Raw genomic sequence first — 19,091 nt, 5'->3', positions numbered from 1 at the left:
GAATATGTATAAGGTTATTCAGTAATGAAAATAATTCTCTTTCTATCGAAATTTCACTTTAATCATAATAAATCCCTAATAGGTAAGTAATTGATCTTAACAAAAACAATCAATCGATCTTAATAGACAACATGGCGTTTAGTAATGTCTTTACAAACAGTTTTCTTGATAAATTTGAATACAGCCTCGATAATATTCGCCGGGGTTGACTCCTCACATTTTTCCAAATCGGTAACAACGCAACCTTGAATCTCAGTTAAATCACTAGAATATAAATACTTATTAATGTCATATCACTTTATATTTCGATAAGCATTACTTACTCGCAAAATTTTTTGTTTACAGTCAGTTTAGGAATCGTATTCAGTGAAAATGTATCAGGATTGAATTTAATTGTCTTGTTGAAACAATTCTGAATACCATCGGAACGAGACTTTATACATTCTACTCCACCTTCAGCAACAAACACTGAAAAATATTTTTTTTTGTCATAATATACAGAGTAATTTATAAATGATGATAAAAGTGTGCAAACGTATCAAGAAGACCAAGTTCCAGACCTTGAAAAATAGTTGTACGTAGAACCTTCACAATTTTCGCAAATCCTAAATTTGTTAAGAATAATTAGGTGTCTGTGATAATTCTTCTTCTTCTGCTATCCACTATTGGATGTTTGCGATGGATTCTGACCATTCTATTCTAATTAATAAAAATTAATTCTATGAATTAATTTTCTTGTGGTTCTTATTTGATATTGTGGAGCCACGAGTTACATACGCCGCTTATCAAGGAAACTTAAAAGCGCAGCAGAAACACTATACTTTCTGAGAAATTGTTATTTAACAACATATGCAGATAAATCTTACTTTCTTGTAATATCATTTAATAATATTCATTCTCTGTTCAAATCTCTAACAATAAACTTGTAATTGCTAGAATAAATATATTTTTAAAAACGAATTTTTCGTAAAGAAAACCAAAATTGGCGCAGTCAGTAGGATCGCGCAAGTCGTCGAAATCAAAAATCACTAAAACGTTTACGGGCATACAGTGCGTAACAAAATTTCGGATCGTGCGAAATAATTTAGTGACTTCACGGCTTTAACGTTTCAACGTTTTAAGTGCGAATCCAACGAACAATATTAGACTAGCAATTATCGTGCAATAGCCCTTTAGTGGTGAACATTGGAGGCAACAGGGAATCATCGAGGGAGAAGATTTTAAAAGCCTGTTCTTCAGAAACGTAAGTGCCTTCTTGCCTTTCCTACCTTTTTTGGATTTTGGAAAGATAGTATTGATTATTGAGTTTTAAAGTTTCAAAAACGTATACAATTAATAAAAAAAGAAATTATCAATTTATGAGTGAATTAAACTCTAGTAATCTCGATAACATAGTTCAATTGTTCAATAATATTTCTTTAGTCGAAAATAACGTAGAACAAACTGGTACTAACAAAATGACTCCTCCTGCAATGAATTGGGATCTATTCAAATCCAAATTATCAAATATTAAACCTTTTAACGGTGACAGTGAATATTTGAATAAATTCATTACAAGGTGTGAGCATTTAATAGAGTCATATAGAATTTATAATGATGCAGAATTAAATTTACACATTATAGAATGTATTCAAGAGAAATTAGAAGGTAGAGCAGCCTTCATGGTCGGTAACAGAGTTGAATTAAATACTTGGCCAAAATTAAAAACGGCCTCATTACAGTGTTTTGCTGATAGAAGGGATTTAAATTGTCTTGTGCAAGAGTTGATTAGAGCCAAACCATTAAAAAACGAGCATCTTATTGATTTTGGAAGTAGACTTCAATTAATTCGTAGTAGTGTAATTCAAAGAATTAGCAATGACCCCAATATAACTGCCGAAGAAAGAAATTGTCAAATAAATCAATACGATAAAACCGCTTTAAATACGTTTATTGCAGGGTGCGACGGTACTCTGAAAAATAATATGCATTTACGAAAACCACATTCTTTAGAAGACGCGATGGCCTATGTGGCCGAATTCGAAAATTTTGAAAGACTGTACGGTTCTTTAAACGATAAAAATAATCGACAAAATACACCTAATAATGTTAATAGACAGCATGCGCATAGCCAAAATTCTCAAAGAGCCAATGCAAATTTTTATAAAAATCCTAATACGTATCAAAATTTTGTACCAAATAACAGACCTGTTAACAATTACCCGAATTTTTATAGCAATCGAGAAAACTACCAACCAAATTTCGTACAAAATAGAGAAAGTTGGCCAAATCAGCCGATACCTATTCAATCCATACCACAAAATAAAAGATATTTTACTAATCGACAAGTATTCGGCCCTCCCAAAAATGTATTCAAACCCAACCAAATTCCACAAAACCAATTACCAACACCTGAACCGATGTCTACGACATCACGTAATTTTACTGAACGTACTCGAAGACCTATCAATAATAATAATAATAATAATAATAATAATAATAATAATAATAATAATAATAATAATAATAATAATAATAATAATAATAATAATAATAATAATAATAATAATAATAATAATAATAATAATAATAATAATAATAATAATAATAATAATAATAATAATAATAATAATAATAATAATAATAATAATAATAATAATAATAATAATAATAATAATAATAATAATAATAATAATAATAATAATAATAATAATAATAATAATAATAATAATAATAATAATAATAATAATAATAATAATAATAATAATAATAATAATAATAATAATAATAATAATAATAATAATAATAATAATAATAATAATAATAATAATAATAATAATAATAATAATAATAATAATAATAATAATAATAATAATAATAATAATAATAATAATAATAATAATAATAATAATAATAATAATAATAATAATAATAATAATAATAATAATAATAATAGATTTTTCCGATCAAATTCAAACGCTAAACCAAACTTCGTTTCCGAAGAATTATACTTAAATCAATATGCTAATTCAGACTATAATCACGATAATCAATATGATGAATATAACGAAATAGAATTTGACGAAAACGACGAAGCCAGTCGCGATGAAAATTTTCAAGCAGCTCGTCCATCAGACGGGAAAACATAGAAATAAATATACTTTCAGTTAATCCGCTACCGTATATAGAAATTGCAAATCCAAAAATTAAATTGTTAATCGATACTGGTAGCTCTAAATCAATAATAAGACCTTCTATTGCCGAAAAATACTTTCCAGATACAATTTATCATTCTGATACTACTATATCTACTAGTCTTGGAAGTAAAAACGTTAGGTATCGAGCGCTTATTCCTGCATTTCCTGAACTAAAAAATAAAAACTATCAAATCGATTTTATACTATATGATTTTCACAATTATTTTGATGGAATTCTCGGTATTAAAGATTTAATAGGTATGAATATAAATATTGATCTAACTAATCGAGAACTATTAGGACCACACCTAAGATTGCCTTTTAAGTATAGAAAAGTAAACGATATTGAGTTTTCTTTTTCAATAGACCCCGGAGAAAAAACGATAAAGAAATTACCCGTAAATATAGATAATGGGGATATTATTTTAGACGCTCGAAAAATAGAAAATATAATAATTCCACAAATTTTATCTACAGCGAGAAACGGTTTCGCACCAATAGAAATTCAAAATCACACAAATAATTCGATAAAGATAACATTACGAGAACCAATTCAAGTTACTCCATTTAAATATTCACAATATGAACTCTTTAAATTTGAAAGCTTTGCTAATGATTTTGATGAAAATAATTTCATAAAACCTAATGACAATATTACCGAATTAATTCGTACAAATCACATGAATAAAGAAGAAAAACAAAAAATTATTTCATTGTGTAGAGAATATTCTGATTTATTTTTAAAACCAATTTACCAATATTACCTATAACGGAAGAACCAAATCCTAATAATAACGAAGACATTGAAACAGTACATACATCTGTTGAAAATCCTATTCTATCAATTCCAATTACCGAAAAACCATTAAATATGTATAAAAATCAAATATATTTTACTAATGGTCAAATAAATACCTTTAAGGTTAGAAGAGAGAAAGTATTCGAAAATATTCGTCTATACGTTACATTACCGGTAATTGACATCGAAAATAATATAATAAACTTCATTAAAGAATATATTGACCCCAGGAAAAATTATGCACTTTATTTCCAGAACGAACCCTTATCGAGAATATTTATTGTAACTGCACAGAATATGTTTAAGAATTCTGCATTTAAATTTACACTGTGTACCAAATCAGTAACAGATATTGAAACAAAAGAAGAGCAATTAGAAAAAATTAAATATCATCATATATATAAATCAGGTCATAGGGGCATAAACGAAGTTAAAACATCTCTTAGTTGTAGATACTACTGGCCGAAAATGATCGAAGATGTAGAAAACTTTATCAATAATTGCGATACATGCTTGAAAAATAAATATGATAGGAATCCCCCTGTCGTCAAATTTAGCCTAACACCCACAGCGTCTAAGCCTTTTGAGCATGTACATATGGATGTTTTTAAAATTGCAAATAAAATTTATTTAACAGTAATTGATTCCTTTTCGCGTTACGGACAAGCTTACCCCATAGTAAGTGTTACAGGATTTTCCACAGTAGACTCTTTACTAAATTTCATAACTCACCATGGACTACCTCAAAAGATAACAACAGATAGTGGTTCTGAATTTAAGAATTTCGATTTAGAAGACTTTTGCAAACTTCACCATATAGAATTGCATCATACCACAGCGAAAAATAGCAATTCCAACTCGCCAGTTGAACGATTTCATTCAAGTATTTTAGAACATTATCGATGTATACAGGAAGATAATAAAAATTTGACACCGGATCAAATAATGAAACACGCGATTCAGTTCATACAGTAACAAAATTCACGCCTTTCGAAATTATAAAAGGACATATAAACAATCCTGACCCGTTTGACCTGAATGATCATTTAGTTATATCTCAATACGTTCAAAATCACAAAGAAACCAGTAAACGCTTATATGAAAAAATTAAATAACAAAACGAACAAACTAAACAAAAGGTTATAGAGAAAAAGGTCCGAACCTTTAGACTATTCAAATCAAAAAACCGCCTATGTAAAAACTAAATTAAGAAATAAGAAACTCCCTAAATTTAAACAAACTAAAATAATCACAGATAAAGGTATTCTGCTTAAAACCGATAAAGGTACGTATCATAAAAGTATTGTCCGAAAACCAAGAAGTAATGTTCGGAAATTGTTACAGGATGTCGACGAGCACGCGAATCCTGATGCTTTACCTGATTCTTCGCGTATTTCAAGCGACCTGTAGTGTAGAAGACATACAGGTTACGAAAATTCAAAACTTCCTTCTTCCTATCCAATTAGGAAAAGCTAGATTAGTTTATAGTAAACATACGTTTTTACATTATTTAGATTTAAGCCAACTTATTAAGCAAATAGATAGTCTAGTTACGCATTTCAATTACATAAAAAATAGTATTACAACTGTAACTACTATAAACACTATATCCTATCACGCTTTAGCACAGAATATGTTAATAAGAACCGAGTATTTGATCAACGTTGTAGAGAAAAAATTCGAAAATTTGAATCCTCATATCAGAAATCGAAGAGGCTTACTGAATGGCGTTGGTAAAATAAACAAATGGCTATTTGGAAACCTCGATTCAGATGACGAGATAAAATACGATAACGCAATTACTTTATTACAACAAAATCAAAAGAACATTATCCATGAAACTAACCTTCAAATTTCTCTCTATAAGAAAATCATTGATCATTACAATAAGTCAATTACTACTTTAAATAAAAATCAAGCAAACTTTAATAATGGGTTACAACTATTTTCAGCCTCTGTATATAACAGAATTGAAACACTAGAAAGTTATCTAACGTTTCAAGGTATGTTGTATCAGATTAATTTAGACTGTCAGTCAACAATAACGTTTATAGATAATATTGAGAACGCAGTTGTATTTTCGAAACTTAATTCTGTACATACGTCTATAATTTCTAGTTACGAGATACTGGACATAATTCAACATTTAGGAAAACTATATTCGGAAAAACAGATTCCTAAATTTTCTAACATTTTAACATACTATCAATTTCTTGGAACTCAAGTATCAATCATCGATTCGAAAATAGTCTTTGCTATCCACGTACCTATACTCATCTCCGAAACATTTGAATTTTACCACCTTTTTCCCATAATCCAAAATAATAAAATGTACACTCCTAAATTCCCTTACCTGTCACGAACGCAAAATGAAACCCAATCAGAAAAAGAAGAATGTCCACCACTCGAAGGTACCTACTATTGCCGTCAAAATTTTGTCCAAAGGGTTAATTGCACCCTTAGTCTACTTGAAGGGAACACTCTCGATGATTGCCAAATTCTAGAAGTCAATATCGAAGAAACAATCATTCAACAAGTTACAACAAAAGAAGTCCTGATAATACCGATTCAACAAGAAAAAATACTTTCAAAATGTCAATCCGATCGATACCTCGAAATAGAAGAACCATCACTTGTCAAAATCCCAAAAAACTGTGAACTATGGATCAATAATCAACGATACATCAATGACGACGAAAACAGTTACGGTAAATCATTTGTCCTGCCTAAATTAGAAACAAACAAATTATCAACTTCAAAACACTACGATAAATATAACATAACAAATCTCAATCTCGATGATCTTTTCCAAATCAATTGTCAAGAAAATTGAAGCCGATCCAAGAAATTTCCAATACACAGAGTCATACAACAATAATCGAAAGCCTTTTAGCGATAATATTCATTATTTTAATAGCAGGTGTTTTGTTCAAATTCAAATCAAAAATTTTAGTATGCCGAAAATACACAAAAGAAAAAAGTCAAGAAAACCTGGAAAGGGCCCAAAAATCGAAAAGTCAATCCATACTTTTCGAGACTTAAGGAGGGAGGAGTTACATACGCCGCTTATCAAGGAAACTTAAAAGCGCAGCAGAAACACTATACTTTCTGAGAAATTTTTATTTAACAACATATGCAGATAAATCTTACTTTCTTGTAATATCATTTAATAATATTCATTCTCTGTTCAGATCTCTAACAATAAACTTGTAATTGCTAGAATAAATATATTTTTAAAAACGAATTTTTCGTAAAGAAAACCAAAATTCACGAGCCTTTTTTCCTATTATCAAGGGTTGAAGCAAATGGTATTTCTCGCTTTTTATCACGTCACATGTCATTAAAAGGACGCTCTTGCATCTTTTCGATAGCATGAATCAATATAATCGTTACGGAAGTTGATTCGTTAGTCACAATGATAGCTTATTAAGATGAAACGACACCGTAAATACCACCGCATACGATAAGGGTACCAGAATTAATCTTCATCTTACACGGAATGTTTTTCTGTCTCAAAAATATATAACTGATACATTGTTTATCTTAAATCTTGCTTTAAAATTGAGAAAAAAGTTATGACCGTGTGATCCTGACTTTAATTAATTCACCATCCTCTCAAAAATTTTATATTTTAGAATCGCTCTAGCTGACAAAAAACATCACTTTCTACTGCTTACGCTCCTAGGTGTGATGTTCTGAAGCTCCATAGTCTCTCACAGTTAAAGAGAACCTAAATCACGATTTCGTCCTCTACGGAGCATCTTCTAGGCATAGCGTCTCAAGTATTCACTGAGACGACAATTCCCGTCAATATTTCTGATACCGTTTCTAGACTACTCTGACTTAAGTTAAACATTTAATAGATCTTCTTTTGTTGAAGATTGTCAAGACTGTATCTGCCTATGCCCAAGTCACCAGTATGAAAAATGCATTTCTATTGTTTTTCTTTGAAGATTCATTGGACATCCGAGAAGAAACTTGCCGAGGTATTTAAATAAAGAAGTTCATTCCAACAAACAACACTGAAATAACATTTTTGCTTTGAAAAGCATTGGGGAACCAATAGAAATGCTGGTATCTTGTAATTCTGTGTTGCCAAATAATCCAAGATCGATTTAAATTTATTACAAGATTTCTGCATTTCTATAATTTTTATACAAGAGAAGAACGGAAACGTGGCAAAAATAGGCTTTGATCAGAAATGTGTCTATGAACAACTAATACCATTTCTCGAGGGAAGGCTCCTTTTAGGATATATATGAAGGGAAAGACAGCCAAGTACGGTCTGAAGGTGTAGGCTCTTGCATCTTGCGATTAGCCTCACAAATCTAGCATGCAGCTGTACTTGGAGAAAGCACCTTATTTCTGTTACCTGACAAACATTTTCTTCATGTTAAGGAGAGCTAAATAACCAGCCTGAGAAAAATCAAAGATTATGGATATGACAGATCATCTATCAGGTGGATATGGTATTACCTCCGATAATTTTAATAGATCAATAAGTTCGACAATGTTTGCTCTAAGAAAGAATCGTACATTGGTTTCTTACGTACCGAAAAAAAAATCAATCATATGAAGCTGACATAATCCTCCACTATAATAGCACACAGATTGGACGTAGTGGATGAAATGACACATCAGTATACTACCACAAGAAAAAATAATAAATTTCCAATGGTAGTATTCCACCATTTGCTGGATGCGGCAAAGAACGAGATGAAAGTGCTACGCAGGATAGCCGGAAAAAGCGTACTAGTCAGAGAACATCAGAAGATTGTGCGAAATAGATGACTTCATTGACTGGGATCTATCAAGAAAAAAAGAATGAATTGAGGACATAAGTCTTATGGATAACAACAGACTGGTCAAGATAGCACGCGATAAATCCCCATCGGGCCTAAAAAGTACCGGCCGAGCCAGAAAAAGGTGCTAGAACCTTGAAGCAGGATAGGAGGCAAAGATGTTGAAGATAAAACAGGCGACTACGCTTAATACACGAAAGAAGAAAAATAAGAAGAAGAAACACTTTGCAACGATTGTTAAATGCTCTAGGTTTCCTTAGTTCTGTAACATTTTATGATACAAGATCTAGCAACGTCAGGAAATTCAGGGAGGTCAGTCAATGCGCATTCTACTTTCATGCATCAATTTTTCAAATCATTTTGAAAAGTTGGATATTAACTTCTATATGTGAATTTTGAGATGTAATAACTGGCAGGGTTCCGCTAACATATTCTGAGTAGTATTTGATCTCAAAGCTGAACTAGATTTGCTGGGAAGATCTACTGTTAACGACAAACTAATTTCAGATAAATTAAGATATTTTGGTGATATCCATCAGTGTCATTAGCTTGCTTCGGTAACTGTGCACTATGATATTTAAGTGCAAAATTTACATACACGTATTTGTAGAACTTTATCTTCTACAAAAATTTTCATTTTTCCATTTCTGTCTTTGCAAAAAACACTGACGCCATCTTGACTACAAACAGCTGCTGTCGTCTATTTCGCCTGCGCAATTAACGCGTGATTGTCTGTACTCATCCAACATGCCCAATCAGTTTTCACTTTTAGATAGCTCTAGCTGAAGGTTTAACAATCGAATTATTGTTTGGGAAATTAATTTTACGTTTTTAGATACGTCAATAACATATAAAAATATCTGGAATTGACAGATTCATGTTGCAATAAAAATAATAAGAAAAAAAATGTCCGAGGAAGGGATAGCATATTACAAAACTGGCCTGCCTGAAATTCTCTTCTAAAAATGTTGCTAGCTCTTAAACTATTAAAAATTGAACAATTAAAACTCTCTCTTCTCGATTCATTAGAACAAGTACTTAATAAAAAAATCCCTGCATACTAATTTGCAACACGTACTCGCAGCCTAAAATCACTGGGGTACATACGTAATCCATCAGCCGTTTACATGAGTTTTTTGACTTAGCCTTACGAGGGATAAAGCTTTTTTCATATTATATTGTTATTGTCCTCAATCAGCTTTTAAATTTCTTACTTGAACTTTCTTCATTTGCTTAATTTCTTTTCACAATATTCGATAAATACCACAAAATAAAGAAATTGTAATTTTATAGTGAGTGGGTACAAAGAACTAGAGTATAGTGGAAAGAAAATAAATATGGGTATCTAAGAAATAGAGAACTGAATATAAAGATTGAGAAGGTTCGTTATTCACAGCACTTATTTAGAAGCAAAGAACGTGAAATATTTTATTCAATTCTCTAGGTGTCTTACAACAGGATGAGGAAGAGGCAAATCGGAATGACTGCGAGCACTAGGGTAGGTTTGAAATTTGATAATATTCGTTAGATGTTAGTAACCTCAATCACTCATCTTTACATATAATTATATAATGAATGAAATATTCTCTAACTCACTGGCAAGTCTGTCCCCATCTTTGAAACAAGCAAAATTGCCTAATTCTGAAACAACGTTAGCAGTTAGGTTGACTGCATTTTTTTCATCTTCTTCTAAACAAGGTTCGAAAGCATCATAGAATATTTTTACACAATTTTTCATTTGTGGACGCTTTTTACAGTATTTTAAAAACACCTCATCCATGGACCCTGTTTTTTTAGCTTCCTCAAGCTCCTTTTCGACCGTTTCGAGGTCTACAAGATTATGCAGACAGGTTTCAGTTTGATCCCTGGCAGTCTGGAATAGAAATGATAAATAATTATGAATGGTTCATTTGAACAGCAGATCTACAGTTTACAAACTAGATTATTTGGACAGGATGCTCTCCAATTCAAGAGTCGGCAATGACCACTTTCTTAGATATCCATAGAATATTGGGAATCGCTGGTGTTGGTAGAAAAAAGACAATATTCAAACACATTACAAACGGTTGACGTTACTAAATATGACTCAAAAAATACTGTAAAGGCTCAGCAATGGCTTCAAAAATGTTATCTGGACTCTGCTCCATCGAAAATAACAATTTGTTATTGGTTTGCTGAATTTAAGCGTGGTCCTACAGACACCGATGATGGTGAACATTCTGGCGGTCCAATTGAGATGGTTACTCCAGAAAATATTATAAAATTTCACGAATTGGTTACTTCTAATCTATAATTGGAATTATGTTAGATAGGTGATGCAGTGAAGATATCAGAAGGCAATGTGTTCACAATTTGCATGAAAATATTACTCTTTTCAAAGTGAGTACCGCGTTTACTCACAGTCGATCAAAAACAACAACGTGTTGATGATTCAGAGCAATGTTTGGCCATGTTTACAAGTAATAAAAAAGAATTTTTGCGTCAATCTGAGTGGACTGCAGCCAAAGACACAACAACCAGTTAATACTAGATTTTTGAGTAAATAGGGCCGACCTACGATAATCTGTAGATGGACATGAGCTAACCTGGGAAGATGCATATACACAGAGGACATATTGTTGTCCGAGAGAAACAAGACAAGCACTTAATGTACAAAAAACATGACTGGTCAGTTCCATCTAAATTGGTGTAAGGCTCAAGTTCTAAAAATCAACCAATCACCTACGAACTGCAATATTCTTGGACAAATTGATAAAAATGTGTGGAAGACTTATGATAATGGATCAGTCCTCAAATGGTTGAGAGACCAATGGACAAATCGACGTTAGCTTTATTCTCCCAAATAAGGAGATAAATGAAAAGTCTATTCCAATCCAAAGTTTCAGAATAATGAAATAAACGACAAATAACTGGTTTATAACTTGCGAAAAATTTAACAGGAGAAAGACGCATGATGAGAGTATAGGAAGCTAAAGCAGACATTGTTATGGATGTAACAGTCATAAGATGCAGTCTAGAAAAGAAATTGATTGATAGCTACAACAGATATAGGAAACTAGAAGGAGAACCCAGCTGGAACCAAACGGTGCACTTAAAGACATCGGTAAAACTAGCTACTCTATATATAATATAATTTCCCCAATATGTTATAATAGATTTTTCGAAGCAAAAATAACAGTTATAGTGTAGAAAACATGAAAAGAGAATGTTCGAGTTTTCTAACGTTAAGTGAATATAGTAAAATCACATGGGAATCAATGCCTCGATGCAATTTTTTGATAGGAAATGATTACAACTATTTTTAGTTTCTTAATAAAACTTTATCAACTCAATAAACACTCAAATTTGATAGGACAAACAACTTATGTGTCTCTAGCCTAAAAGGTATCATAATAAGAATATAGACGGATAGTTTAATCGAAATTTAGAGACATTTGACAACGGTTAGTCACTTCCGAATAACAACTGTAAGGTATTGAAACCAGTGAAGATGTATAGTATCCATAACAACTTGTTTCTTTCAAGAATCTTCTATGTATTGAACAGTAACTCCAAACCGAGCTCACAAAATGCAGTAAGTGGAAGAGTTTATCGTTTGAGTACCTTCCAATATCTTCGGATAGATTATATATGTTACCGGCCAAAACCGATTTGCCTAGACCAAACTATTTGATCTTGATATCAATACGCATCCTCTAGAATAAATTACTAGTCTGGCCAATTTCCAAGAGATTTCTTCTTTTTTAATATAGATAAATCTAAGTTGCATCGACAAGCAGATCAAAAACAATGATGGGAAAAGTTTTTGACAGAAATTTTACAAAGTGGATGAAAAATTCTTCTTCGTTGGGTTAGGTTAGGTTGAGCCGATGATATGACTACTTGTTGTCCTCCCAGAGTACACAAAAAAGAGGAGGGCGATTTAGTGAAGTAAGAGTCCCACATATACTCGCAATATTGCACAGCTTCCACCCCACCAGGAAGGTTAGGTTAGGTTAGGTTAGGTGAGGTTCGCTGATAACATCACATTATATGTCTTTTCGGCGTACTTACTCTCATGATGTTTGCGAATGAGGGTGGCTTAGTGCGGTGAGAGTCCCCGATGCATTCACAGCATAGCACAGCCCGCTGTGAGGAAGGCATTAGCTTACACTCCACCTCTTAGAGTAAAAAAAAGGTTAGGTTAGGTTAGGTCAGGTTAGTTTAGGTGAGGTATTGATAAACTGCAATTCCAAGTACCATCAAAGCACACCATGTAAAAATAAATAACAATTTAAAAAACACTTGTTATTTGTTATAGTGTGATTTTTTGTATCAGCAGAAATTATTATTTTTCCAATTACTGACTATTTTATTCAGTTTATCCTATTTATTTTGACTTTCTCGATACACTATATTGTTTAGACTGGGCCTTACTAGTTTATTCTATATCAGTATATCAGGTCTAGGCTAAACTAATTTGTCCTGAAATCGGGTTTGGCCGAAAAGTTTTTGAAAAAATTATTCAATGATTCTCATATTATCCGTCGTTATTTGAGTTTGTACAACAGGCTTTAAGGAACACAAGGTGCTGATGAATAAAATTAATATGTAATAAATTTCAAAATTCAACCACCTAGTGTAAATATTCACAAAGATGATTGGATTTTGAAACTTGGTATTATGAATATTTGTCAATCAATCCTACATTTTTTCTGGGTTCTCTTTGATACAGTTTTTATCGATAAATCTATATGTATGTAAAATTATATCACCACAATCTTGGACAATGGAGCAATAATAATGTATGGACGGAGGAACAAAGGACAAAAAGGACTTTGAAAGGATTATGTTTTGAAGGTATTATCAGCCTCATTGGACCAATATGAAACGAATGATTTCAGCAGGACAGTGCATCAGCACACTTCAGTGTTGCTGTTTTTATTTACTAAAATGAAGTTTTCCAATAGAAGAAAGAACTCGTGGAATCCTCTACAGAACTAAAGGGAGATGAAAGAAACAAAGAAACAAAGAAACGGAAAATAGGATCAGACTCATTTATAATATCAAGGGGTGGTAGAAAGCTCTTGGACTTTTTTCAGAGATAGAGTTTCAATTTCTTATATGCATTTGTGTGTTTTTCTAACTTCAGAAGGATTTTACCACTCGTAAGTATAAATTCATTATATCAGATAAATTATAGCTTCTCCATGAGTTTATGTAATATTTCTAGAAATATTTTTGTATTGATTCAATTAATATACAGTTTTTTAAAATTTTGATTACACAGTAATCTCAAAACTCTTGTTTTGATACATCATTTTGTACATTCTACTATATTATCTATTGAAATGGAAAATATTGGTTTTTAATATCGAAATTGTTTATTCTTAGAACCTGAAGATAACATATAATATGATATGAACTTTCAAGAAGTATCAGTTAATGTCGCTGTAAAAAAATTTGATATCACTCAATCGTATTAACGGAAATTTTGTCAAAACAATTCCATTTCAGAAAATATTTTGAACATCGACTGTTGTGATATTATACATAGTGTTCGAGCAAAAAGTATTTATCTCAAGCATTTGTAGAGTCAATAAATTTCTAGAATTTGATCGAATCCGTCGATATCGATTTCAAGGGGGACAAATAATACCATGGTACCTTTGTGTAAGTAACTCCACTCCTCCACATATAATATTCTATGTAATTCAAGATTTTGTGAAAATATGAGTGTTTTTTTAACAGAGATACGAAAGTTTTTCTTTCTCCGTAATAATTTTTATTTCTCAACATTGTATTCGTCTCATAAGGTGCGTTATCATAATGGAAATTTTCTTTATTCCATTTCGAATGTAGTCGCTTTTTCCTGTTTTTCCCTTCACCTAATCAAACAATAATGAACACAATTTCCTTACTTTCCCACAAAACGTTCGCTATCACTTTTCCAATGGTTGAAACCGTCTTTTACTCACTCGGAGCAGGTTCGCCCTTTGCAATCCAATTTATTGACTATTTGTTCGTTTCGGGAGTGGAGTGGTGGATATAGATTCCATCAATAGTTATGAATAGACTATCTTTGCATGATTCTCTAGACAGTATGTTGCAAATGCGTTCTCTCAAAATACTGAGAGCCTCTTCTATCTCTTTTATCTTAACCCGATGCTTTACAGTATCATCTTGTGAACTGTGTGGCTATTGAAGATTCACGTACAATCATACAAATTCATACAATACAAATTCATACAATCACGTTTCAGTTCATTGGATCAAAAATACACGGTCGTAAATGATGGTGCAGTCCTCATACATAGTGAATAACTTTTCTTTCATCAGCATAGGCGTTTTACCTTTCAGAAACAATATTTAACGACAGTTCAATACTCAATTTTTTCTCCATTCCCAGAATAATTTGCAAAACTGACTGAAATTTTGATGAGTTTTCCTCAACCTGTGCATACATATATCTCTCAATTTATATCGATAAATGCTGAATTATCTGTGTGATATATTCAGTACTAAGGATTAAAGTCACTTTCCAAGAATATAGGCGAGATTTGGTTTTACAACTGAGTCCTAGATTCAAGCGATTCGTCGTCTTTACGCCTTTAAAAAAATGCGTCTTCCCTGAAAACCGTTCTTTATCAGTGCTTGCGTCGTCGAAGCAAATAACTTTACAGAATATCTTGAAACATTACTGCTTACATTTTTTACGCACTGCCTTTTATTAATGGGGATTCTAAGTGAAAAAGAAACAAAACCAGAACTAGTTCCTTACATACCTTGACTTTATCGAATGTTCCGTTTCCAGCTTTTTTATCACAACGCTGTTTTACTTGTTCGAAATCCTCAAAATCAGGTACACTAGGCAGAGCATCACATACAGCTGAAATCATTCATAAAGTATTCATAAATAACAAAAATAGAAAGTGTTATTAGTTACATAGGATATTCATATGCTATGTGAAGAGATTCAGAGACAATTATTTTCATCCAAAGATGGATAATGAAATATGAGAAACTAAATGTTTAATGCACAATAAGATACTAAATATTTGTTACGCACCTCTCCATCTAAAAATTAATTTATATATTTATATAAGTGATACAAATAGACAAAACAGTGAATAATCTAAATTTAGAAAACTAAATATTTACCTGCTATAAATACTAAACAAAGTAATAGATTCAGCTTCATTTTTTTTAAAGAAGATACTATGTGACAAAACTAGGAACAACACCACAATGAATCAGAAATGTAACTGACGTGCAAACAAGAGAGGTCGTATTAATAAATATGTTGGGGTCACGTAGTTCCTTTAACATGTGATTACAGATCATAAATGTGTTTATCCTTCTAAAGAAACATTTATTTTATCTAATTTGTAATAACAGCAGATTCATTGAAACGAAAACGTATTGAATTAATTATTATTTGTATATTCGTAAAGCACAGAGACGGATCTGATAACGGTTTAAATAAATTTGTAGTATGTATTTACTTGCGAATATAGAAATGTACTTTCTCTTCACTGGATTGTGGAGTGTTTTAGTTTGAAATTTCGAAACTATTAGTTACAGTGGGGTACTTCACTGATTTTCTTGGCCAAAATTATTTCTGATATTTAATTCATTTTATTTGATTCGATACGCTGATAATGGGTAATATATCAATATGAAAATAGGTTTTAAGAAAATAATAGGGATTTTGCTGTTTTAAATAAAAAAATATTTATTAATGTTAGGTATAATACGTCTACTTTTATCAATAAAATTGACTATGAACGTTTACCGATTAGTTTTTTTAAAATGATGTTACTACAATATTTGCGTCCATTCCTTCTTTATTAGATGAGTCATCATCGTCAGATCACTCCTCTTTGTCAGGTGACTCATCTTCGTCAGATGACTCATCTTCATCGGATGACTCAATTTCGTTAAATGACTCATTTTCTTCATCTGAAGAAATATTTTCCTCCGCAATGTCCAATGTCAGGAAAGTTATATTTCTGCTCAGGTGGTAGAAGCATGTTCATGGTTTTCTTAAGAAAGATATTTTTTTCCTAGATAGCGGCCTCAAACTAGTTAAGAGATGATCTGAAGTAAATAGAAGCCTATTTATGACATCTAAATTGCAAGCTTCTCTCGAAAATTTTCTTGAATAACTCTGTCGGTATTCACAAAAGTACTTATTTCTAGCTTCGGCTGCTTCTTCTGATAATTACCCTATAGGCAAAAGAGCATATTGCACGATAATTGGCTCATGTACTAAAATCTTGTGCAAAATTGGTGTCATAGGATGCGTCGTGACGTATTACTATGATTTTTGACGGGAAATGTAAGTATCGCAAACTAGATTTTATTAGATTTCCATCACGATACAAATACACCTGTGCTTAAATATGGGCTCAAATTTGACACGCCTCGCGCCTGACATCACGCTCGAATCAGAAATCTTCTTAACCACTAAGGTTAGGCTGGAGTTGTATGTATTTACTGGGCTTTTGTGTGTTTCAAAAAAAAAATAATTTCAAGTTTCTAGTTGTATTGAAATTGTAGAGAAAAAAAATAGAAATCAAGATTAGTCACCACGTTTTAAAGGGGTGAGCTGTGTAAATTTTGTTATAAGAAGAACTCATCTGATTACATAAAAGCAATTACCCCCAGAATTTTTTCGAATGAATTTGAAGACACCTTGTAGACAGGGTGTTTCAAAAAAAAAGGTGATCCTGTCTCTAGGATAGATGAAAAACTGAAAAATATTTGGGGTTTGCCATCTGTATTGAAGAAGAAAAAATTATACACATTTTTTACAATTTTATCGCATCTATTGGCAACATTATGACAAAATTTTATACGAATATATTTGGGAAGCTGATACATCCAATGAATTTGTTTTTATGTCTGACTATTTGATATTAATCAAACTTGATACTATGTACCGTTTTCGAAATATTTTGATTTGAAAAATACATTTAGAACCATTGAAAGACGTTGTCGAGAAACTGGGAATGTAAAACACAGAAAAATAAATTCTGATAGGCTTTGAACAACAAGAAGCATTAATACAGAAAATATGATTTTAAATTTAATTTATGAAATTCCAACAGTTAACGTAAGGGATGTAGCAAGACAAACAAATATATCTTCTTCAAATACTTGAGGCTACATCCTTATCACGCCTTCTATGAGAGTCGGGCATAAAAATCAATTCATATTCTTATAAAATTTCAATACAAACTCGTAAAATTCAATACCACGTAAAAGATCCATTACTCTAAAGATAATGAAGTTTTTTTGACGCATATTTGATTATCCAAAACTCAAATTAAATATTAGAAGATAGTTTTTTATTGATATTTATTTCCCTAATTGATGTCACACGTTTCCTATGCTTAAAATCCATTCACAATTTCGATGTCCGTATTGCAATGAAACAGCAAATTTTCATGAATTTATTGCTAATTCAAATGTCAGTCCTCGAAGGATATTCTCTAGGAATGAAAGGTGCCTAACGTGTTTACTTATTGATGATTCTTTCTAGCCTAGCTACCATTTTGGTTTTTAATTGGAGGATTCTGGATGATTTTCCTCTTTAAACTTTCGGTCGCCTTTCATAGTGAGTATTCCGTAGACTTTTGTTAATTCGTTGAACTACTTACTTACATTATTATTCTTGACTTGTTGAATTTTCCTTTTCAGTTGTTAGGTGGCAACACAAACAAATACGTCTTTTTGGGTGATACTTGCAGAGCAACAGCAGAATCAGACATAAAAACCAATTCATATTCGTATAAAATTTCAATACTCCAAATATTTTTCAGTTTTCTATCTATCCACCTTTTTTGAAACAATCTGTATGTTAGGTCGGAAATAGAATAAAATATGGTCTATGGTCTAGATATTGATTTTGAACAGCTCCTCCACATATCTTCTTTGATTATTCTAAACTTAAATTATTTGAGAAGATAGTCTTTTATTAAACAGGTTTGATATTTCTTTCCCTAATTGATGTAGACTAGATTTTTTCCGTCCACATCCCAAAATATTCTTTTATTTAACTTTCTCTCTCTTTGACGGAAGTTTCCAATACACACGTTTTCTTTGCTTCAAATCCATTCACAATTTCGATATCCGTGTTGAAGTCCAATAAAACAGCAAACTTTCATGAATTTATTGCTAGTTCAAATGTCAGTTCTCGGAGGATATTCTCTAGGAAGGAAAGAAGATGCCTTACGTGTTATAATAGGTTATTATTTATTGTTAATAATAAAACAGGGAATAACTAGATACTATTTCCTTTATTATTAGAAAAACTTACAAAACTAATTG

General features: G+C 31.5%; 1 protein-coding gene across 1 annotated transcript; it reads right to left on the bottom strand.

Annotated features, from left to right (window-relative positions):
- Positions 1-39: 39 nt before the first annotated feature.
- LOC130446671 (27 kDa hemolymph protein-like) lies at positions 40-16,152 on the bottom strand. The gene is made up of 5 exons (XM_056783048.1): positions 15,918-16,152; positions 15,542-15,645; positions 10,374-10,650; positions 324-468; positions 40-264 (listed from the first exon to the last, which is right to left on the bottom strand). The coding sequence occupies exons 1-5, from the start codon at positions 15,955-15,957 to the stop codon at positions 120-122; spliced, it is 711 nt and encodes a 236-aa protein (XP_056639026.1). The 5' UTR covers positions 15,958-16,152; the 3' UTR covers positions 40-119.
- Positions 16,153-19,091: the final 2,939 nt, after the last annotated feature.

The sequence above is a fragment of the Diorhabda sublineata genome, chromosome 7 (genome assembly GCF_026230105.1).
Source record: "Diorhabda sublineata isolate icDioSubl1.1 chromosome 7, icDioSubl1.1, whole genome shotgun sequence".
NCBI lineage: Eukaryota > Metazoa > Arthropoda > Insecta > Coleoptera > Chrysomelidae > Diorhabda > Diorhabda sublineata.
This window is presented reverse-complemented; position numbering and strand designations above follow the sequence as displayed.

Bases quoted from the DNA above. Each gene is read 5' to 3' on its own strand.
- LOC130446671 (XM_056783048.1), bottom strand. From the start codon at position 15,957: ATGAAGCTGAATCTATTACTTTGTTTAGTATTTATAGCAG. The intron at 15,646-15,917 runs GTAAATATTTAG...GAATGATTTCAG, and splicing joins TTGTTTAGTATTTATAGCAG to CTGTATGTGATGCTCTGCCT. The intron at 469-10,373 runs GTGAGTTAGAGA...AATATTTTTCAG, and splicing joins AGATGGGGACAGACTTGCCA to TGTTTGTTGCTGAAGGTGGA.